The sequence below is a fragment of the Oncorhynchus clarkii genome, chromosome 26 (assembly GCF_045791955.1).
Source record: "Oncorhynchus clarkii lewisi isolate Uvic-CL-2024 chromosome 26, UVic_Ocla_1.0, whole genome shotgun sequence".
NCBI classification, from domain to species: domain Eukaryota; kingdom Metazoa; phylum Chordata; class Actinopteri; order Salmoniformes; family Salmonidae; genus Oncorhynchus; species Oncorhynchus clarkii.
In genome coordinates, this window is record NC_092172.1 from 18,735,205 (window position 1) to 18,759,050 (window position 23,846).

General features: G+C 40.6%; 1 protein-coding gene and 1 pseudogene across 5 annotated transcripts; both read left to right on the forward strand.

The window, feature by feature from the left end:
* The first annotated feature begins 1,974 nt into the window (after window positions 1-1,974).
* Window positions 1,975-15,705, forward strand: LOC139384547 (zinc finger protein 280C-like). 5 transcript variants are annotated; one of them, XM_071129387.1, is made up of 20 exons: window positions 1,975-2,329; window positions 2,896-3,071; window positions 4,464-4,678; window positions 5,031-5,130; window positions 5,346-5,555; window positions 5,710-5,775; window positions 5,874-5,983; window positions 7,368-7,567; window positions 8,892-9,049; window positions 9,222-9,322; window positions 9,517-9,663; window positions 10,172-10,306; window positions 10,495-10,733; window positions 11,416-11,556; window positions 12,409-12,471; window positions 12,669-12,787; window positions 12,894-12,927; window positions 13,658-13,700; window positions 13,789-13,835; window positions 13,962-15,705. In XM_071129387.1, the coding sequence occupies exons 2-20, from the start codon at window positions 2,903-2,905 to the stop codon at window positions 14,677-14,679; spliced, it is 3,015 nt and encodes a 1,004-aa protein (XP_070985488.1). In that variant the 5' UTR covers window positions 1,975-2,329; window positions 2,896-2,902; the 3' UTR covers window positions 14,680-15,705. The 5 variants fall into 5 exon arrangements, with proteins under 5 accessions (XP_070985488.1, XP_070985491.1, XP_070985489.1 ...); XM_071129390.1 differs by having other exon boundaries at window positions 2,229-2,329; window positions 5,349-5,555; XM_071129388.1 differs by lacking the exon at window positions 1,975-2,329 and adding an exon at window positions 2,480-2,576.
* Window positions 15,706-18,882: 3,177 nt separating this feature from the next.
* LOC139384549 (meiosis-specific nuclear structural protein 1-like) lies at window positions 18,883-23,748 on the forward strand (annotated as a pseudogene).
* The last annotated feature ends 98 nt before the right edge of the window (window positions 23,749-23,846 follow it).

Consider the following 23,846-nt stretch of genomic DNA (forward strand, 5'->3'; position numbering starts at 1 on the left):
ATATAAAAATAGAAACACAACGTGCACAATTTCAAAGATTTTTCTGAGTTACAGTTCATAGAAGGAAATCAGTCAATTTAAATCAATTCATTAGGCCCTAATTTATGGATTTCACAAGACTGGGCAGGGGTGCAGCCATGGGTGGGCCCCACTGGGGAGCAAGGCCCAGCCAATCAAAACAAGTTTTCCCCCACAAAATGGCTTTATTACAGACAGAAATGCCTGTGGTGACAGAAGAACGCTGTCTGCCCCAATGCATAGTGACAACTATAAAGTTTGGTGGAGGAGGAATAATGATCTGGGGCTGTTTTTCATGGTTCAGGTTAGGCCCCTTAGTTGCAGTGAAGGGAAATCTTAATGCTACATGAAACAATGACATTCTAAACGATTCTGTGTTCCCAACTTTGTGGCAACAGTTTGGGGAAGGCCATTTCCTGTTTCAACATGACAATGCCCCTGTGCACAAAGCGAGGTCCATACAGAAATGGTTTGTCGAGATTGATGTGGATGAACTTGACAGGCCTGCACAGAGCCCTGACCTCAACCCCATCGAACACCTTTGGGATGAATTGGAATGACAACTGCGAGCTAAGCCTGATCACCCAACATCAGTGAACCTCCTCACTAATGCTCTTGTGGCTGAATGGAAGCAAGTCCCCGCAGCAATGTTCCAACATCTAGTGGAAAGCCTTCCCAGAAGAGTGGAGGTTATTATAGCAGCAAAAGGGGGACCAATTCCGTTTTAATGCCCATGATTTTGGAATGAGATGTTCGACAAGCAGGTGTCCTCATACTTTTGGTCATGTAGTATACCGTATATATACAATATATACAGTACCAATCAAAAGTTTGGACACACCTACTCATGCAAGGGTTTTTCTTTATTTTTACTATTTTCTACATTGTAGAATAATACTGAATACATCAAAACTATGAAATAACACATATGGAATCATGTAGTAACCAAAAATGTGTTAAACAAATCAAAATATATTTTATATTTGAGATTCTTCAAATTAGCCACCTTTTGCCTTGATGGCAGCTTTGCTCACGCTTGGCATTCTCTCAACCAGCTTCATGAGGTAGTCACTTGGAATGCATTTCAATTAACAGATGTGCTTTGTTAAAAGTTAATTTGTGGAATTTATTTCCATCTTAATGCGTTTGAGACAATTAGTTGTGTTGTGGCAAGGTAGGGGTGGGTGGTATACAGAAGATAGCCCTATTGGTAAAAGATAAACAATTTAGAATGTCTGTGCGGTTGGTCCTTTTGTGTGTTGTAATTTGAGAGAACATCCACAGAAAAGTATTATTAAACAAACCTTCCCAAGCGCTGGTACTGCCATTGATATTTCTATTACCTGGCACATGCGCAAAATTATACATGTAAACACCTGTAAGACTTCAGTTAGTACGCATGCATTGTGTGCACATTCTTCCGTCTTGTGCGAGTGCTTCAGGTGATGAGAACGAAAACAGCGATAGCTAACACCGAGACACAAGTTTTGAAGCCTGTTTAATAATAGTTTCCTGAGGATATTTTGTCTTACATTTCTACCCACAAAAGGACAAAATCAGTAGACAACAGGTAGAGTAAATGCAAATGGAATTTCATTCAATATTTGTGACAGACAGGGGACATATAGGTTGTAGGTGACTATGTTGTCAAAGGGACAGCATAGGAACGTTGTGACTAAGTGCTACAGTGCTTCCACAGGCTTTGTTAGGCAGTTGCCGACAAGTTTACAACCGACCAAAAACAAGTAGTGGAATGGTGGTGAGGTTTTAATGGGTGTAGGATTAGTCAGTAGGCGGAAACACATGGCTAGATAAGATAAATAGATGGCATCACACTCCAGTACAGTAGGTGGCGGTGTATGCACCTTTCAGTTGGTTGTGATCCTCCAATACACATTTCAAGAAGAATAATTAAGCTGATCTGCTTAAAACGTGGACAGATTTTGGGTGGTGTTTGTTTGCGCACCGCCATTATACCATAGAAGAAGATTTTGGGCGGAGTAAACACTAAAATGCTTCGCTTTTTCCTCTGTTTGTCACTAAGTACCACTTCCACAAAGTCATAAACCCTGCCTATTTCTATAATTTATCTTCTTAAAGTGTGATATTAAACCAAACCACACTGCTAACTCTAACTAATTGTTGTTTTCATGTATTTTAAAGATATAGCTCATTTTGAGGCAGTGGTAACCTTCCTCTCAGCAAACCCCAAATTTCCCATCAGCCACCACAATATTCACAGGCGCTCCATAGAAGGTATTTCTCATTTCGTACTAAGGACAAACCACCCAGTTAAACGTTAGATTAAAAGGTAAGTGGACTCTGTACTTGGCCGCTGGTATACCTAGAATGTTGGTATTGTTGAATAGCATTTCAATATATCTTAGTACTACTGCATCAGATAAAATGAAGTTGGAACAAAGAGATCTATGTTGTGTTGTCGCGCCAGACGCCATGATTGGTTGCCCACAATGTAGCTAAAAATGGCTGGCTAGCAGAGTTAGCTAGCTACTGTAGTGAGCTAAAATAGATGGCAACTGGACGTTTTGGTAGATAACGTGAGTATCGCTAGTTAACTATGTGGTGTTCTGCGTTGTATTTCCAGCTTGTTGATGTAGCTAGCTATGGTTTTTCGACGGGATATAAGCAAGAGGTCCGTTAACTAACTAGTCGCGCGGGCGCACGGCTATGAGGAATCAACGTATCCAGTTTCCTAGCTTTTCCTACTAACGTTAGTTAGCCAGGTACGCAAAACATGTTAGCTAACGTTAGCTCGCAGCTAGCTGAAGAAAACATAGCTAACTTCGTTTGACTAACTAGCTAGTTAACAGTTTTTTTTCCTAGCTAACATTAACGTAACTCTCATCCATTTTTCAGCTTCACAATGTCCGAGCTTTTTATGGAATGTGAGGAAGAGGAGCTGGAGCCATGGCAGAGACAGACACCAGAAGTTAATTTGTTAGGCGACGGTAAACATGATGATGATGACGACGATGAACCTATATTTGTTGGGGAGCTTAGTACTTCAAAGGGCACCATTAACACCAGACCAAGTATGTTTTCTTCTCTTTGTATGGCTCAGTTAATGTTAGGTCTCCGACGTCTGTTTTCTCTAGTTTGGATAGTTTGCTTACACAATCAAATCAAATGTATTTATATAGCCCTTCGTACATCAGCTGATATCTCAAAGTGCTGTACAGAAACCCAGCCTAAAACCCCAAACAGCAAGCAATGCAGGTGTAGAAGCACGGTGGCTAGGAAAAACTCCCTAGAAAGGCCAAAACCTAGGAAGAAATCTAGAGAGGAACCAGGCTATGTGGGGTGGCCAGTCCTCTTCTGGCTGTGCCGGGTGGAGATTATAACAAAACATGGTCAAGATGTTCAAATGTTCATAAATGACCAGCATGGTCGAATAATAATAGTAAGGCAGAACAGTTGAAACTGGAGCAGCAGCACAGTCAGGTGGACTGGGGACAGCAAGGAGTCATCATGTCAGGTATTCCTGGGGCATGGTCCTAGGGCTCAGGTCCTCCGAGAGAGAGAAGGAGAGAATTAGAGAACGCACACCTAGATTCACACAGGACACCGAATAGGACAGGAGAAGTACTCCAGATATAACAAACTGACCCTAGCCCCTGACACATAAACTACTACTGCAGCATAAATACTGGAGGCTGAGACAGGAGGGGTCAGGAGACACTGTGGCCCATTCCGAGGACACCCCCGGACAGGGCCAAACAGGAAGGATATAACCCCACCCACTTTGCCAAAGCACAGCCCCCACACCACTAGAGGGATATCTTCAACCACCAACTTACCATCCTGAGACAAGGCTGAGTATAGCCCACAAAGACCTCTGCCACAACCCACTCAGGTGACGCACCCCCTCCAGGGACGGCATGAGAGAGCCCCAGTAAGCCAGTGACTCAGCCCCTGTAATAGGGTTAGAGGCAGAGAATCCCAGTGGAAAGAGGGGAACCGTCCAGGCAGAGACAGCAAGGGCGGTTCGTTGCTCCAGAGCCTTTCCGTTCACCCTCCCACTCCTGGGCCAGACTACACTCAATCATATGACCCACTGAAGAGATGAGTCTTCAGTAGAGACTTAAAGGTTGAGACCGAGTTTGCGTCTCTGACATGGGTAGGCCATTCCATAAAAATATAAGACCGTTCCATAAAAATGGAGCTCTATAGGAGAAAGCCCTGCCTCCAGCTGTTTGCTTAGAAATTCTAGGGACAATTAGGAGGCCTGCGTCTTGTGACCGTAGCGTACGTGTAGGTATGTACGGCAGTGTCCTTCCATTGGATGGAACAATTGGAACAATGTCCTTCCATTGGATGATTTTCCCTTAGTTGCTCTACAAAGTTGGTAAATGTGATTATCAATATAGATTGTATTGCTTTGAAAATTAACCACTCTTGTTTATGTATCTGACCTGTCTTTGAAGCGAACAACCAAAGAAATGTGAAGACCACCCCAGTTCAAAGTGGCGGAGTTGGAAGACCAAGAGCCCCTAGGATGACAATGACACACAGCTCCCCCCAAGCTCATCTCACTCAGGGTCCAGTTCCCCAGAACATCATAATTCCAGGGAAAGGGTTGAACAATGCACCTCGACCCTTAACAGCAGTACCTCCACAGCCCATCATTATCAACAACCAGGTATTTTGTGTTTAGTTATATCTTTTATTTCACTTTGCTATACATTGCAAAAAAAACGCACATTACATTTGAGTCATTGAGCAGAGACTCTTATCCAGAGCAACTTACAATTACTGCATTAATCTTGAGATAGCTAGGTGAGACAACCACAGATCAGTTGTAGTAAGTACATGCTCCCTCAATAAAGTAGTTATCAGCAAAGTCGGTGCTAGTAGGAAAATGCAGATTTTTCCATGATTGTGGTGCTGGGACAGAAGAGCTTTGACTGGGCACCTGTTTAGTTATAGAGATGTAACTTGGCTGTAATGGTGTTGGTGCAATGTTTTAATAAACGGTTTGCCTTTTTTCTTAGGGTTACATTATGACCACACCACAGTTACCGGCCAACTCAGCTTTCCTTGCTTCCCTTGGGAAACAGTATCCCCCTGGGACATCTTTCACTGTGGTTCCAGGTAAAAATAGAAATATTACATCTTAACTTGATTGCAGGCAAGCAACAAACCAAAACATAACACACATTTTTGTATTTCAGAGCAGACTAATAATTGGAAATGAATTTAGTGAATCTATGCCCTACAAGTAAACTTATATATTCCCTATACAGCCACAGTGCACACGTACTACTTTTTTGCTGTGTTTCATATTTGTAATGTGTGTTTTTTTTCAGCAGGCCAGCAGCACATTCTGCAGCAGGTGACTCCAGGGAAGCCTTTACCTGGGGTTATCCACAGGCCTCAAGTGCACATGATCCACAACAACGTAGTGACCTTGTCCAATGTGCAGGGCCCCGCTGCATTGTCTTCCCAGCCCAACCGCTCAAATTCTACCAACCTCCAGATTGTGTCCCCAGTTATTCAAGCCAAAGGAAACAGCTGGGGTAAGCCAAAATATCTCACTTGTTTGACCCAGAGATATTCCTGGCCAGGTCACTTGGTAAGGAAAACTCCTGACCCTCTGTGTGACCTCATGATCTGAAGATTGCATGTGACTTGTGATAATAAGTATGAATCTTTTTTTCTCCCCTTAAACAGACTATGGCAAAAGAGGTTTACCTCAAGACCAAAACAGCACAGCTAAAAAAGCAAAGCAGGACATGGGTAGGGGTTTCCTTACATCAGTTGCATGTTCTGTTATTAGCTAGATTCATTAGCACTTACTTTTTTAATTTTTACAACTGAAATTTTTGTTTTTGCAGGGTCTCCCCACGCCCAGGAGATATTAGAAAATGGCGCACGGTTTTGTAAAAAATGTCCAAAGTGTAAATTTGATTTCTACCAACAAGTTGTCATGAAAGATCACATGGTGGTGAGTTCAGTCATTCTAAAATGCATGCCTTTAGCTGTGACAATTGTTTTACATAAATATTGTATAACGTTACTATTCAGGGCTTGACATTAACTTTTTTAAGCTGCTTGTACTTCGGACAAGGAGGACAGATTTTTTTTAACACCATTTTGACATCAATGCAAGGAACTACTTTTCAAAATATATATATATATATATATATATTTTTACCATAAAAAAATAAATTTTGCTGGCCTACAGTCTGCCTATTCGTGTCTCAAAATACACCACTGCCCCTTTTAAGGCTAACCTTGAGGATTGTTGGCCACCCTTGGTAGCCTATAAAATATTGCAACGTTACAATTACAACCAAATACTTTTTATGGCGTTTATATATTAAAGGGCGTCCCTGGGACGATGAAACATGTATGCGGTTCAAAACAGACCCTTGGACGGTTCTGGGATGACGTCCCAAAATCATACAACTGCTGCACATATATATATTCCATATCCACACATGGCTGCACGCAAATGTTCCAACATGCGATTAGTGAGAACACCTTTTTCAATGTGCGAGCGGTTTCATATGACAGAGATTAAAATATCTGTAAGAAATGAAGAAGTGAGATCTAAAGCTGTATAAACTGGCATGGTTTACTCGCGACTAGTATTATGCCTTTGGCTGTTGGAAAATAATATTGATTTGAAAAGCTAATAGAACATGAGAAATTCTGGTTTCAACATTTCTGTGGTCATATTTTGCCTAGGCTAGACTACATCCAGGTTTTTTAACAATTAAGTTTATTATGAAATAAAGTTTATTATGAAATAGTTTCAAAATGTTGGCCGCCTCCGCTCAGATTCAAGGTGGGTGATGTGCGGTGCGCAACATGCACTGTCTTTCACTCTCCGGTCTTGACCATTTGATCTGAACGAAGTGCCTTGAGTATGTCGACAGATTCAAGCCTTCAGACATTAATGTTAATTATCCTGTATTTAATGTAATTCAAATTCTCATTAAAGTTTTCCTACATTTTCTGCCTCTTCCCTCATGTCAGTATCCGTCTGGACATGAGGCTGTAGCCAATATGCATATCAATTACACTTTGACGTGGACATTTTATTTATGTACATGAAAAATAGATTTGAAAATTATTTCAGTGTTTGCTTCTCACATCCAATTCTGATAGCAGTAATTATTTGATTTTTGTGATAGATTTGTTGTCCAAATGGACAAGTAAAAAAAATGGTTATTGTCCCGAACAAGAGGACATGTGTTAATGTCGAGCCTTGCTATTAATGCATGAACCAGAGCCTTATATAAGGCATTTTTTAAGAACTACAATATCAACTCTGCAGATTGCAATTTGTCAGCCTATTTTAATTTAAATTACTTTAATTCCAGAAATGTTGTCCTCACCTGTTGGAGTGTGTCTTCCCCTCAACCCCGAAGTCTACTTACCTTTTTGCAAGCAAGCGCATCATGCTTGTCACAGACTTCTACTATGGTAGATTTGAGGGAGACAAACCAAAATTGCAGCAGCAGAAGACCCCATTTACCTATAAGTGCCAGAGCTGTTTGAAAGTACTCAAGAACAATGTCAGGTAACTACAGCAGACTTTGCTTGCTATGCAGATCTGCTTTTGTTTTCAATAAGCCACTGTATTCCTGAATAATACGATTATTTGTGTCGAAAAAGGGGTGTCGTGTCTACTGCACAAAATGTGTTTTGTATAAACAAGGTCATTTTCTAATCTAAAGAACTTTTATATCCTATTTGTCCAGTGGTATAATGAAAACAATACATTTGGCATGTCACATGTTTACATAATGCACACACATTACACAATTACTGTCACCAATAAGCAGATTGGTGGACATATCTTCTACATTTATATGAACGGCTAAATGTTATTTGTAATGGATGGATACATCAACCAGCCTTTCGTCAATACGTCACCCCAAGTGTCTACTGTACTGTTTTGGTGCATGGAAATGGTGTTTGTGAACGAGTGTTAAAATGAGCCCTCTGCCCATGGAGAGTGATTAACTTCAATGTGACGAGAGGAGATTCAATGTGTTTCAGCCCTCATCACAGTTTTCTCCCCCAGGTGGATGACATATCAACTCATATTCCCACTTGGGGCCAGAGATGAATAATGGCTGCTAGTTTGGATGGTGTAAGAACTGCTCCTTTGATTAAATAACTTTGCTTCAGAACGTTGCAAGAAAAGCCTCTGTAAGCTCCTTTTAATGGGCAGACGCATTTGTGCTGTACTCAGTCTGGCAGCAGAGGTCATAGTTGGTCTGCATAAAAATCCCTATTAGGGGAGCTGAGGTAACAGACTGTGCTGGCTGAAAAATGGGCCTTGCCTGCCTTGTCAGTGCAGCGGTTACATGTAGAGGTCATGCGGCTCGGTGCAGCCGTGGAACACCACATCATTAAGCTAAACAAAAAGCTGTGCGTAATTGGCGGTATTATAATGGCAATTATGCATGCTTAGGAATTGAGGTGCAAGGAGTGGTTGCAATTATTTATTTTTTTAACCATGGGGATCCGAAGCGCAGGTTTGGTGTTGCACACAGGCCACGATCTGTTGAAGTGTTGTTGAATGCGGCTTCACTGTAATTTGGCTCAGTACATTAAGTTTTTCTTTTTCCAAATGGTTGAAGTAGGGTAGTTAGTTATTTATGCATATATTTAATTATTTAAACGTTTGACTAAAAAGCTAATGAGCTTTTTTACAATATATTCACAACATTTTTTATGAAATTTGCTCTGGGCGACTGGATAGTAGTTCTATTTTTTAATAGCTTGTTTAAAAATAACATTACAGTTTACAATGCAAAAAAATTAAAGATAAACGGCAAAGCTCACACCCATCTTTGTTTCTTTGGCATATCTTGCATTTTGCGGGACTCTTGTAGGTTCATGAACCACATGAAGCACCATCTGGAGCTAGAGAAGCAGAACAGTGAGAGCTGGGAAAGCCACACTACCTGCCAACACTGCTACCGGCAGTACTCAACCCCATTCCAGCTGCAGTGCCACGTTGAGAGTGCCCACAGCATGGTCGAATCTTCAAGTAGGCATACCAGTCAATAGCAACCAACATGAAACTTCAGTGAAACCATACATTTCACCTTAAAGTATTGAACACCGTCTCAAGCAATCATACATTGAACATAACTTTATAACTAATCAACCTGTCCTTAACAAGTTGGGCCCATTTTTAGTCATTTGTTCTTGTTTTGTAGCCAATTGCAAGATATGTGAATTAGCCTTCGAGTCTGAGCAAGTGCTCCTGGAACACATGAAGGACAACCACAAGCCTGGAGAGATGCCCTATGTCTGCCAGGTACATTTTGTTTATCAATCATGCTTTTATATTAGTCTGTTCACAAAGAAAAGTTATTCACAGTTGTTCGTAGAGATGCCCTGGTACTACAATCAGGAATTTAAACATTTCATTCAAGTTATTGAAGGGATTTGACTTGCAGTCTTCCTGAACATGTTATTATTCAAACTAATACTTTAATTGTCTTCTTCCAGGTGTGCAACTACAGGTCTTCATTCTTTACCGATGTGGACACACACTTCCGTACGGTGCATGAAAACACAAAGGATCTCCTTTGTCCGTTCTGCCTTAAAGTTCTTAAAAGTGGTCATGTCTACATGCAGCACTATATGAAGCATCAGGTAAGAGGCTTAGTTATATTGGGTACTTTTCTATTGTTAAATGTGCAACAATCCATGATCAATAAATATGTTGATTGGGTCATTTTTGATTGATGGGGCTCATGTTCTGACTGACCTGTAATTTCATGTCAGTTTCCTGATGGTTCAGCCTCTTAAAGCAGTGAATGCAGCAAATAGTTTTTCTCTGAGTTAGTTTTATAGCTGGCTGGTTTAAAAAAAAAAATTGAACACTCTTGTGAGTTACCCTATTGGCTTTCTTTCTGAGGTTGGATTGATTTGGTTGTCTGCTGAACACCTTGCTGTAATACATAACTATCTTACATAAATGTCTGCTTCCTTTCTCCTGCCTAATGGGCTCTCTGGCAAAAAACAAACAAAAATCAACTCCACAAATCACTGTATGTAGCCATAGAACAAAGAAATAGCTGAACCTATTATCTACCTATATGCAGTCTTGTGTTATCTTGACTCGTGCATTTCTATTGTACTTGTTTTGTAAATTCACCAGAAAAAAGGAATTAATCGTTGCGGGAAATGCAGGCTGAATTTCCTCACCTACAAGGAGCGAGTGGATCACAAGACTCAGCACCATAAGACTTTCCAAAAACCCAAAGCTCTGGAGGGCCTTCCTCCTGGAACCAAGGTTAAACTCTTCTTATTTAGTCTAGGAAAACATGTCAATACCTCTGTACCAAGTATCTACAATATAGATAAAGTCAATGGCAACCGCAATAAACCCTCATTTGAAAGCAAGTTCTATTACAAATGTTTAAATTACGGCATGAATTCAGATAATCTTAATTTGATCTGTTCTTTTAATAAATATTTCAGGTGACTATCCGGGCCTCTCTGACAGGGCCATCTCCCAGTTCCACCCGTGCTGCTGACAAATCCAGTGTCAGTGTCATACCAGAGGTCCCAGGCATGAAGGGAGCCATGAAGGCAGCCAATGTAAAAGCTCAGAGCAGTACATCTACCACACAGGGCAGCAGTGGGGGGAAAGGCAAGGGCGCAGTGAGCAAAAAGCTCCTCAAGCAGCAGAAGAACAACCATGTGTTGCAGAGTCTCAGGTCGGTACATCACTCAGTCAACTTGTTTTTTTTCTCATGGTGCAAACTACATAGTTTCTGTTATAGAAACTATGGTCAGGGACAATTTCTTTTCATGGTTGGTTATGAACAGGGCTCTAAATTAAAGCTTTTCATTGGTAGCACTGGTGCTCTCAACATCAAGTTAGGAGCTAATGAGGTTACATGACTGAACAACAGGTAAACAAATACCTGCAAGTGGTTTTGGAACAGCTTGTGAAATGGTTCATGAATGTATAACCAATTCACAATAGAACACTGTGCAGGTAATATGGGTCATATTTTTTTACCAGTTTGTGCTAGAAACAATGTGTTTTCGCTGTAGTGATGGTGTAACCATGACCGTAATGAATATGTGCTTGCTTTTGTCTAGTTCACTCAAACAACGGTACGGCGAAGCCTAATCATTACAACAATTATTATCTGGGAGATTGTATTCATAGTCGCACAGTGCTCCCAAAATAAAATGTCAGGTCGCATAGCAAAATATTTTGGAGCATATGTGACCAAAATGGTCGCACTTCAGAGCCCTGGTTATCAATATATTACACCAATCAAGTAACTTGTATGTTTAATAATGCATCTCAGAATGTTTTACTGGAGGTAATAGTACTTCAGATATAAATGAAATAATGACGCACAAATTAATTCTCTACTTTTTTAGTATTGGAGAAAGACGACATACCTGCATTGAGTGCTACTCGGAGATTCATGACTTCTATAGTCACTATCCCATGGTTGCAATTTGTGGTGCATGCAAGTATCGGACGAGTTGCAAAACATCCTTTGGAAACCATATGATAAGGTAAAGCATCAGATTCATAACGCATATATACACTGAGTACAAAACTTTAGGAACACCCCTACAAGGTGTCAAACGTTCCACAGGGATGCTGGCCCATGTTGACTCCAATGCTTCCCACAGTTGTCAAGTTGGCTGAATGTTCTTTGGGTGGTGGACCATTCTTGATACACATGGGAAACTGCGTGGAAAAACCCAGCGGTGTGCAGTTCTTGACAAATTGGTTCGCCCGGCACCTACTACCATACTGTTCAAAGGCACTTAAATATTTTCTTGCCCAGTCACCCTCTGAATGGGGCACACACACAATCTGTCTCAATTGCCTCAAAGCTTAAAAATCCTTCTTAAATCCTTCCACTTCATCTACACAGATTTGAAGTCGATTTAACAAGTGACATCAATAAGGGATCATAGCATTTACCTGGTCAGTCTGTCATGGAAAGAGTAGGTGTTCTTAATGTTTTGTGAACTGTGTGTATGTCCATTTTTACATTTGAGTTATTTAGCAGATGCTCTTATCCAGAGCGACTTACAGGAGCAAGTAGGGTTAAGTGCCTTGCTCGAGCACATCGACAGATTTTTCACCTAGTTGGCTCAGGGAAGATGTTTTATTGTTCATATTAAATATATATTATAAAAATAAAGTCTTGAGTCACCCTGAGGAAGGAACAGTGATGCCGAAACATTGGTAAATAACCATTAAATTGCTGGGAGTTTAAACATGGAGTGTGCGACTTTATTTTTATAGTTTATTCGCCGTTAGTCAGCACCTCCACACAAACTATTTTTTTCTGGGTGTGTGCCAGCTCATGTTTTTTAATCCATATTAAATATATACAAATATATTTTTGTCAGGTTCCATAGTGCCATCTCAAAAGAGAGATTCCGGAAAATGAGGAAAATCCCAGTTGTCCTAAGGTACGTGTCCCTAACTAAACAAATCTGGTCTCAAATCAATTCTTTAATGTTGCCATTGTTCTGCACTTTAGTTTTTGGTAATGACTTATTTATGTAGTGTTGCATTTTCACCAAATATGACCAAAATTAAGCACCATGCTAGTTTATTCTATTCCATTAGGTTCATTATGAATCACATTTTACCTGCTGTCTTGCAGGAATTTAACCCTTGTCTGTCTGAACTGTGACTTCCTGGCTGATGCGCATGGAACTGACCTCATGAGCAAGCATTTGATTGACAGACCACACCACATCTGTAAGGTCATACTAGAGAAAGGTATAAGGTTTATCACATTCTTCACAACCAGATGCTTAGGTGTGGCATTTTGTTTATATAATAATAATAAAACCTGTCTGCATGTCATGTTTTTCTTGTCTTGCAGGAGAAGGTGGTGCTGAAGATGACGGCATTAGAGGGTGAGTAGCTACTCTCCCAATGCAGCAGATAACGAGAACATTCTAAAATAAAAGTAACACCCCTCATAGTGTTGTAATGAGATTCTCAGAATTTGATCAAGTACTTGTGAGACTTCCAACTCCCTGACCTATGAGTTTGGATGCATCCATTATTTTGAGAAATCTTTACCATATACTTTTTACATTAAGCTAATTGGGATGCATATTAAGTGGATTTGTTTTATTTTTAAGAACTTCGCAAATGCAAGTGGGAGCTTTGGCCTTAATCAATACCAGAGAACATTGCTTAATTAATGTGTGCCTAAAGTTAGGTCATTTTGTCATTGGGAAGCTGCTGAAATGAAAGGTCATTGTTGAATTTCTTTTGCAAGAATATCCTCGTCTTAATTTGTTGTATTCCCTTGAGAAGCCAAACGCACTAACAATACACGAGATCAAGTTCAAATGTAATCATTTCATAAATATGTTGTTCCTCCTGAGATTTTAATATTTTTTGAATAATAATTTGTCTGGACAGGGACGTTGGTACTTTTGCTTCATGATTAATATAACTATTTTTTTAAATAACTATTTGGATACTAATTCTGTGCTGATAAGCCGGTCTTAATTATGCTCTGAAAATTAATTTGAAGTTTTCATTACCATATTCTAACGCTATCTCCAAAGTAGTTTTATTAAAAGGGCTCGACGTTTAATGGATTTGTCGTGATTCTCTTTTGTTCTGTTTCAGAAATAAGCCAGGGATCTCTGCTCTGATGTTCCCTGAAATCCAGGTACTATAGCTGGATTGTACCTGAGAAACACATATGTTTGATTTTGAACTGTTTCCTCAACCCAGCACCTCTCTTTATTTTTACATAGAATGCTGAAACTGCCACAGTGAGTGGCGCTTTTGACCAATTCCACAGGTAATTAAAGGGTGGTCCACACAAAATAGAACCTAGAAATATTTTTCCCATCTTCGATGGAGTTGATTAGATTGATTTGGTACGTTTCTCTCCCCCCCCCCCCCCCCCCTCCCTTCTCTTTCACAGCGTTCCCAGATTGGTGGAGACCTCCAATGTCTTGTGTATCACCCCAGCTGCTGAAAGAAGGGATGGGCCAGAGGTAATGCATGTTCAGACCCAAGAGTCAGGAAGAGGTGCTGTAATTCTACTAGACAACGATGATGCAGCAGTTAACCAGCTAGGAGAGGCAGAAGTGCAAGGGCTTCCACATATCTCTACAGTGGATCAGAGCCAGGGAGTCACACAGGCTACAGAGCTAGAAACACCCATGGAAAGTTCAGTTGAGGAAGACCAGTCTTTGCAGTCAGGGCCCATGGATAGAGAAACAACCATAGGAAACTCAGTTGAAGGGGAGTGGAGAGAAGAGCAGTCTTTGCAGTCAGGCCTCATGGAAAGTGAAACACCCATGGAAAGCTCAGTTGAGGGGGAGCAGAGGGAGGAGCGGGCTTTGCAGTCAGCGACCAGGTCCCCCACTAGTTCTGTGGCCTGTGAGTTAGATGGGGAGACGGTGCGTTTGCATGAGTCATTAAGCAAACCGGAATCTGTGAGTTTTGACGACAGTAAGGTCAGCGCTTCCCTGGAGACCATCCCCTTTAAGGTTGTAGACCAAGAGGTGAAAGATATTGTGGAAGCAAAGGACATCTCGTCCTCTCAAAGTCCAGCTGACGTCCTGCATCAGAGGGCAGACGACAAAGACATTCCCTCCAGTCCTAAAACACTGAAGGGATCGGCGTCCTCGGAGTAGTGAGAAGTGGACCGGATGTATTTTTAAGAATACTGCATATCATTGAAATGTATTTCTCTTCCCATTTTCTTAAACTTGACTGTCCTTGACCAGATGGAGATGAGCTGAGACGTGTTATGTGTTTATTAGATTTGGCATTTGGAAAAACATGTATCATTTTTTTCTAACATCAGTGCAAGATTTTACTTCTGTCTGTCAAACTTACAATTTGGTTGTAAGCTTTCAATGAAAGTGAAAATGGTACACTGAATAATTTGACTTTCTGTAGTGTCGAAAACACAAATTCTGAATGTTTATGCTTTCCTTTATCTGAACCTGTACTCAAGTGTGAAAAATCATTGAAATATCTTAACTATCCTTCCACTGGTAGATATAGGCCTTTTGTTTATTTTGGATACCTCCTCTACTTCCATTGACATTTCATAGGTGCTTTTGTGTATTTTTAATATACTATAATTCATCACTTTCCCTTTGATCATCTGTATGTCTTTAGTTTGAGAGCAGTCCAATGGACTTGAATCATTGAGGGAGTTTGAGTCAAAGGAACTGCGGCGCACCGGTCTATGGCCCGTCACATGAGCAGGCAAAAGCAGTGGGGGGAACTGAAAATCTTCTTTACACTCTCTTGGGTAATTCATTCTAATCATTTTAAATCGAACAGTAGTCTGCGTCGCTCGGCCATGTCAACAGGGCAGCATGGTGCATCGTCCAGAAACACTTTGCCATAACTTGTTTGACAATTTAAGCATTTTATTTTATTGTAAAGGTAGATGGTGTTTTGATCAAAAGCAATCACTTTTTCACTTGAAACCAGTATCTTATTCAATACTCCACGTGTTTAACCTACGTCAGAGATGATTTTGCCATCAGCCAGAGCGGGGCACCTGGCTCAAAAAAGAATGCAATCACTTCATCCAGTGCAAACTCCTCCCACTGGGGACAACTGGGCCAGGTAATCTAATCCCCTCAGTGTTTCCATTGCAGTCGTGCTAACATGTAAATAAACTTTGGTAATACAGTATGAAATCTGCTATTGAGACTTGATTAAGAACAGACTGTCCATGTTCATTATGGTTGAGAGGTGATCAACTAGTCTGTAGGATCATCACTGCCCAGCTTACATGAAAAGTAATAAAATACATTGATTCCCCAGTTACCTCACAATAGTTGTTATAAATTACAAGCATCTTGATAGGTTTAACACTGACAGGAGTGTTGACTTAGCACTGAAATGTCTTCACCTTTGTTATGAATGTGATCATTGTGCCATTTTGTGTTTAGTTTGGTGAATTTTCAGCTGATGGGGAGGTTGAGGATGCAAAAAGCTTGAGGGAGAAGTGTGACGAGTTGGTGCGTAAACAAGCTAGAGATGGATTGAATTTTTTTGACAGGTGACCGCAAAGGTGTCGCTCTTGGCCAGCATGTGCAGATAATACATACAGAATTATCCCAAGCAGTGAAGCTAGACTGTTTTCTTGCATCCTTAAAATAGACAAGAATGGGGAAGTAATAATGTCTTATTATGTTTTATTATATCCTGTGTGTAACATCAATCCACCAGAATTGCCTGATAGTTTTTTTTGTGATCAATGGATTGTACTGTACCAGTATTAGAGGACCTGTCAGTGCAGAAAGGGTACACCACTATAGTAGTAGTAAACTAAAACCTAGATTTATCTGTTTCCTTTGTGGGATCCTCCAGACTGTATGTCACTGTTCAATCTTTATTTACTTTCTTGAGGGACATTTAACAAAAGAAACAATGAGAGCAAAGACTAAATTCTGTCATATTATTTCAGCATCTCCTTTACTGGCGGGGCACAGTAGGCCCAAATACAATACTCAGTTGTCACCTCAGGCTAAGTCGTTTTGAAGATTTACGGATGAGTTCTCAGAGGGAGGCACACTTCTGTCAAATTTCAGGGCACCTCGAGGAGCAATGCCACCTTGTGAATTGAGAACACCTCACATATGCACAGGCCCCACCCCCCAGTCATTTCTATCTGTATTTGTTTGCAAGTGTTCCAAATGTCAGCTAATGATGCTCAATGGGAACAAGCTTTATAGAATGGCTGACAGTATATGACAGTTTCATCCAAGGAGCAAGAGACTTTGAAAAGTGAAACTCAAAGATTGTCTCCCTTTTGACTTCTATGCATATGCAAATCCTGTAAAACCTTCAAAGTCAATTCTGGATGTCAGTACCACTGCATTTTTTTCATTGTTCCCCTCTAATCAGGGACTGATTTAGACCTGGAACACAAGGTGGGAGCAGAAAACCAGTGGGCTCTGGACCTCAGAGTAAGAGTTGAATAACCTTTCTGTAAAGGCAAGATACAAATAAAATGACAGGCTTCTGAGTTTGTTTATTACGGTCCCTGCATCATTGTGAAAAGGATCAAAATGAAATGAATTGCCTTTGGATCACCTGAAATCAAGTGATATCATAGCCCCATTTCTGAAATCAAGTGAGAACATGGCCCCATTTCTGAAATCAAGTGAGAACATGGCCCCATTAATTTTTCAGGCTTCAAGGAGATATGCCTTCAGAAAGTATACCCCTTGACTTATTCCTCATTTTTATTTTACAGCCTGAATTCAAAATGGATTAAAAACAATATTCTCACTCATCTACACACAATAACCCATAATGACAGTGAAAACAGTTTTAGGAGTTTTTTAAATGTATTAAATGAAGTACAGATATCTAATTTACACCCCTGAGTCAATACTTTGTAGAAGCACATTTGGCAGCGATTACAGCTGTCTTTCTGGGTAAGTCTAAGAGCTATCCTCACTTGGATTATGCAACATTTGCCCATTTATTTTCTAAATTCTTCAAACCCTGTCAAATTGGTTGTTGATCATTGCCAGACAACCAATTTCAGGTCTTGCCATAGATTTTCAAGTAGATTTACGTCAAAACTGTTTTACTTAGCCACTCAGGAACATTCACTCCAGTGTAAATCTGGCTTTGTGTTTAATATTATTGTCCTGCTGAAAGGTGAATTAATCTTCCAGTGTCTGGTGGAAAGCAGACTGAAGCCGGTTTTCCTCCAGGATTTTGACCGTGCTTAGCTCCATTCCTTTTCTTTTTATCCTGAAAAACTCCCCAGTCCTTAGCGATTACAAGCATACCCACTTCATGATACAGCCACCACTGTTCTTGAAAATATGGAGTGGTACTCAGTAAAGTGTTGTATTGGATTTGCCCGAATCATAACACTTTACATTGAGAAGGAAAGTTAATTGCTTTACCACATTTTTTGTTGAATTACTTTAGTGCCTTGTTGCAAATAGGATGCATGTCAATTAGGTTAGTATTGTGGAGTAACTACAATGTTGCTGATCCATCCTCAGTTTTCTCGGGGCCTTGCGGATAATTGGATGTGTGTGGGGTACAGAGATAAGGTAGTGATTTAAAAAATCATGTTTAAACATTATTATGGCAATGCAATTTATGACTTGTTAAGCATATTTTTACTCCTGAATTTGTACAACGGGATTGAATACTTATTGACTCAAGACATTTCAGCTTTTCATTTTTTATTAATTTGTAAAAATTTCGAAAAACAATTAAACTTTTATGTGTGTAGGCCAGTGACAAAAAAAATCGAAATGTAATCTATTTTAAATTTAGGCTGTACAACAACATTTGGAGTAATTCAAGGAGTGTGAATACTTTAAGGCATTGTAATATAATACTTGTGACAGCTTTACTGACAATACTTCTGTCCCCAGCATCGATCAAATTCTAACTTTTTTTTAAATACCAGTAATATGAAATCAAGTAATATCAGGCCCACCCTTAAGGACCTGCCAATTGGACAAATTATGTTAGAAAAGTATTCAGAGTTAACTAGACCGGGGTAATCCTATTATTGTCCTTCAATTTAAAAAACCGACAAAATACATAGATATCCATTGTACAAACTATATTGTATTTAGATAGTTTGGTAGATAGTGTCATAGCATGGGAGAGAATTGGGACTTGTGTGTGGATGGGTGATATGTTGTCTGATTGTGATTAACTATTGTGTCAATAATTTAACTGATTCTGCGCAGTACCTGTAACGTTACCTTAGGGAAGACGGGAGGACCAAACTGACTTTTTAACCAAATACATTCGAGTTTATTGCTAGGCACAAAAGGCGCGATGTTACCAAGACGACTGGAAGCAAAACAAATTAAGCAAAGTGGCAGATGAAGATTACATTTTTGCATGGTGAAACATACAAATCAACGAGCGGCTTGCAACAGCTCCACGCAGTGATGGTAAATGACTTGGTTGGCGATTATGTTTTCCATGAAAATGATCTAGCTATTCGATGGTTAACGACGTTAGCTAACTTTAGTTAATTTACCTAGCTAGCTCTGAGGTTCCCAAACTTCAAACTTGTTTGCGTCTGGGACCACTTTTGTGATAGACCCATCAGAATATCAGAACACAACTCCAACTTTACAGTGCGATAAAAAAACAAAAACAGGATACAAGCAGTTTTACTATAACTGCAGTGCACAAGTCTCGGTCACTGAGAAATAACATTTAAGGCTCTTTTGGCATCAGATAAAATTTTGCCATTTTAAAATACATTTCCTGCAATTCTACACATTTTGCCTTGAGGCAGAGAGAATATTTCAGTTGTAAAGCTTAAATTACAGGGCATTATGCTCAAAACAAAATTTGAGGAATGCAAGAAGAATCCAGTTGAACAAATTGATCATTGATGGAGCACTGTGGATACTATATCCCTGTGCCTCCCAGGCACACGTGCATCTGGAACCTCTTAAGGATCTGACCCTTTTTTAAATTTTCGCCAAAAATGACATACCCAAATCTAACTGCCGGTAGCTCAGGACCTGAAGCAAGGATATGCATATTATTGATACCATTTGAAAAGTTAACACTTTGAATTTTGTGGAAATGTGAAATTAATGTAGGACAATACAACACATTCGATCTGGTAAAAGATAACACAAACAAAAAAACATGCGCTGATGGAATTTGGATTTTGGCCACTAGATGGCAGCAGTGTGTTTGTGCAAAGTTTCAGATTGATCCAGTGGAGCATTGCAATACTACACAGTAGTTTGTATCAAGTCTGCCCAAATGTGCTGAATTGGTCAATTGATACATTTCAAGTACATAACTATAGAGAACATACAAAAATGATATAGTAATACAACATTTAAGTTTACACACTCCCAGAAATGTCATACATAATGGATCATTAGCTTATACACTAACTTTCACACATCTAGATGGCAGGACAGGGTGGGTGTAGAGACAGCAGGGGTTCAAACTTTAAACTGTAGAACCCAGTTCCTACATTTGAATATTAAAATAAATTTTATTAAACAAAACCATGATACATTTTATCTCTGAGACCCTCAGGATGACAAATCAGAGCAAGATTGAATGTAAGTACATTATTGACCTTTCAGATGTGAATGTATCAAACCATTTGCCGTGATAAGTTGTTGTGCACTCCTCAAATAGCATGGTATTTTTTCACTGTAAATTTTGCTACTGTAAATTGGACAATGCAGTTAGATTAACAAGAATTTAAGCTTTCTGCCCATATAAGAAATGTTTATGTCCTGGAAAGTTTTCTGTAACTTACAACGTCATGCTAATCACATTAGCGCACGTTAGCTCAACCGTCCCAGTATAGGGACAACGATCCCGTAGAGGATTTATTAAGAACATCAATAGCGATTCATGATATTACATTATATTGTATTGCACCCTCAACTTACACAGATCCCTTGTCTAAAATTGGTTGATTCTGTTGGTGCTAGTAATATTCATTAAAATTAACCCACTATGGAAATCCTTAACCTAGCTGTTAGTGCTAAGTAAGCCAGGCTAGCTAGCTTGAGCGGTACTCCAAAGTGTATTTATATTTTATTATTCCCACTGGTAGTAGCCAGTATGTATTTGCTTGATATATGACATTAACTTATGCGGCCTTTCCTCGAGGCTTCAATGAGCCAGCAGCTCAACATGACGCACAGTCAGCAGCAGAGGGTGATCTCGGAATTGACGGCAGAAGGTGCAACGAGAAGACCAGACAAAACGCATCACTAAGGACAGACAATCTAATGAGTGAGGAGAGACTTGAAAAGAAGGGATACCTACGCAAGGTGCAAGACGAGCTGCACGGATGCTCTCATAAGGTATGCATGCAAGGTATCACCCTCACACAGCATTCATGAAAAGCACCTGCTTAAAGGACAACTAGGCTTCATCTGTGTCAGGGTCCTAAAAGTAATTGCTTTCTTCATCTGACTCTTACAGGTAGTGGAGGAGAGAATATACAAGGAAAAGCAACTGGAATAAGAGAGAATGGCACAAGAACTGACCCGCATCAGTTATGTAAAGCTTAGAGATGAAAAAATGAGGCAATATATAACAGGTAAGGGCCTCCCGGGTGGCTCACCCAGGCTCTGTCGTAACCAGCCGCGACCGGGAGGTCCGTGGGGCGACGCACAATTGGCCTAGCATTGTCCGGGTTAGGGAGGGTTTGGCCGGTAGGGAAATCCTTGTCTCACCGCGCACCAGCGACTCCTGTGGCGGGCCGGGCGCAGTGCGCGCTAACCAAGGTTGCCAGGTGCACTGTGTTTCCTCCGACACATTGGTGCGGCTGGCTTCCGGGTTGGATGGCGCTGTGTTAAGAAGCAGTGCGGCTTGGTTGGGTTGTGTATCGGAGGACGCATGACTTTCAACCTTCGTCTCTCCCGAACCCGTACGGGAGTTGTAGCGATGAGACAAGATAGTAGCTATTAAACAATTGGATACCACGAAATTGGGGTAAAAATACATTTTAAAAAAGAGAACAGATAAGTCCCAACATGAGGGGGTTGGCAAGGTTGACATTAAGGGATGCCCTACTGGGTCAAGTGAACTGAGCAGTCGCACCTGCTCTGAGGTTGCCCCATTGGGCAGGTCATTTAAAAATAAGAAGTGAAAATAATTGAACTGCAACTAATTCCAGTAGCCTAAAGCTGAAAGACAGTCAATTTATGGCAGTTGGGCAAGTTGAGCCTGCTGGGATTAGATTTTTTACTGAACCAAAATACAACAAATTCCAGTAGTGATCTTTCTGATTCCTCCCCTATGTGTAGATGAAAGGCAGGCAATATATGGAGCATGTAAATAGCTCATTTACATTTTCTGGCAAGTGATCATAATCTTCGGTCAACCCAGAAATACTCTTGACTTGCCTGATGGGAAAGTGCCTTTCAGACTTTAATAAAAATCCAAGGGTTAGTGTATCAACAATAATCTGTCCATAGTTGTTGCAGGATGGATGTTTTATGTTGCTGTTAATGTTTCCTTTGTAATTTTAGTGTTGATCTCCGTGAGTTGGAGGGGAAGCTCAAGTCTGCATAACTAAACCTGGAGAGGGCCGCACAGATTGCTGAAAAGGAGTCTGAGATATGAGACAGTGGTAAATTCATAAATGTCCTTTCCCAGGGTAGAAGGGACATCTGAGACTTGAACCAAAACACTTGTTGGTTGTGCTTTTTGTGAATACATATTTTTCTCTGACATTAGCGTCTGGAGGCTGATATTGCCCGTAAGATGAAGAGCGAGCATGAGCGGGCCTCTGTGGAGCAGGAGAAGCAACACCATAAGCGCTACGAGGAGGTGGTACAGTACCAGCTGGAGCAGCAGCTGGAGGAGAAAGAGCACAAGAGCCAGCAGACTGAGTGGAGACTGATGGAGTGGGAGAAGATGGAGGCTGAGAACAGACGCATCCTGGAATTTGCCAGTTACCAGCAGCTAAGGAGAAGAGCAGAATGGAGAACGTCAGAGAGCGAGGTCAGGCGAAAGAACACCTTCACCAGATGGTAAGAGGGAGAAAAGTCACTTAATTTGCAAAACACTTGGCTATGTTCATATTTAAGAACATGTTCTAGTCTTTTTTTTGTGTACAAAGTGAGAAATTATTACAACAATATTAATGGTTGTTGAGGAATGTCTTCTAGCTCACTGAGAAGATTGAAATGGAGAGGCATCAGCGTAACGAGATGGAGCGTGTTTGTGAAGAGCTTTGTCAGGAGGAGCAAGCCGAGGCTGCAAGGCAGAAACAAATCGTAAGCAAGCATATTCACATTTTATAATTTCCTAAATTTCCAAACCGCCTTTAGAGGATTCAACCCTTTTTAAACGGGTTAACAGGAAGATATGGGGAGGAGAATCAGACAGAGGCTGGAGTTGCAGCAGACCTGCCAAGAGCAAATAGCCTTCAAGGAAATGCGGAGGCAGGCTGAGAAGGTGGAGGAGGAGGCCTTCAGGCAGATGATGATGGCCAAGTTTGCTGAGGACGACCACATAGAGCAGATGAATGCCCAGAAACGTCGCATGAAGCAGCTTGAGCACAAGAGGGCTGTGGAGAAACTGCTGGAGGACAGGAGACAGCAGTACCTGGCTGACAAGGTACAGTATATTGCTCTCATCATGAACACACTTGTGCACTCTTTACCAACATCAAAGTGGTGCTATTGTAACTGAAGCTTTTCTGTTTAACACTGTTTTGTCTGCCTCAGAGGTAGTCTGTAGGTACCTTAAGGAACAGTTGTTGAATGTAAGTTTGATCTCTCTTCCCAAGGAATGTGAGGCTGAAGAAAGAGCAATGGAACAGGAGAGGGAGACACATCCTCGACAGATCATTGAGGAGGAAAGGTAAAGACTTCTCAAACTACTGGGCTATCTACCTAAGGTAAGGGAGAGGAGGTTGTCTTAGTTTTTAGTTCTACTGCAAGTGTTTTCTTTGCGTTTTTCTTTCAACTCTGGTCATTGGCTGTCAATTCTTTTGATGCAATGTTGCTCCAGCAAGATCCCACTTTTGAAACTGACTATGTTATTCTCAAAAGTTAAGGGCATATTCTGGGAAGATGACCTTGAACACTGATGAGGACTTCAGAGGCAATTTCCAAAAGCGACAGGCCGACATCTTTGATGAAGAGGGCTGGGGAGATGATGAATAACCACTTTCTATACTACACCACTAGATGGCATTATTGGGTAGATGCTGTCTAGTGTTTTTTTGGTGTATCAAATGGTGGATTTCTTATGGCGATGGTGTACTCAAATGTTGCAATGACTCATTTGTATCCCACTAGCTGCATATCACAACACCATAAATCCTATAATGGAG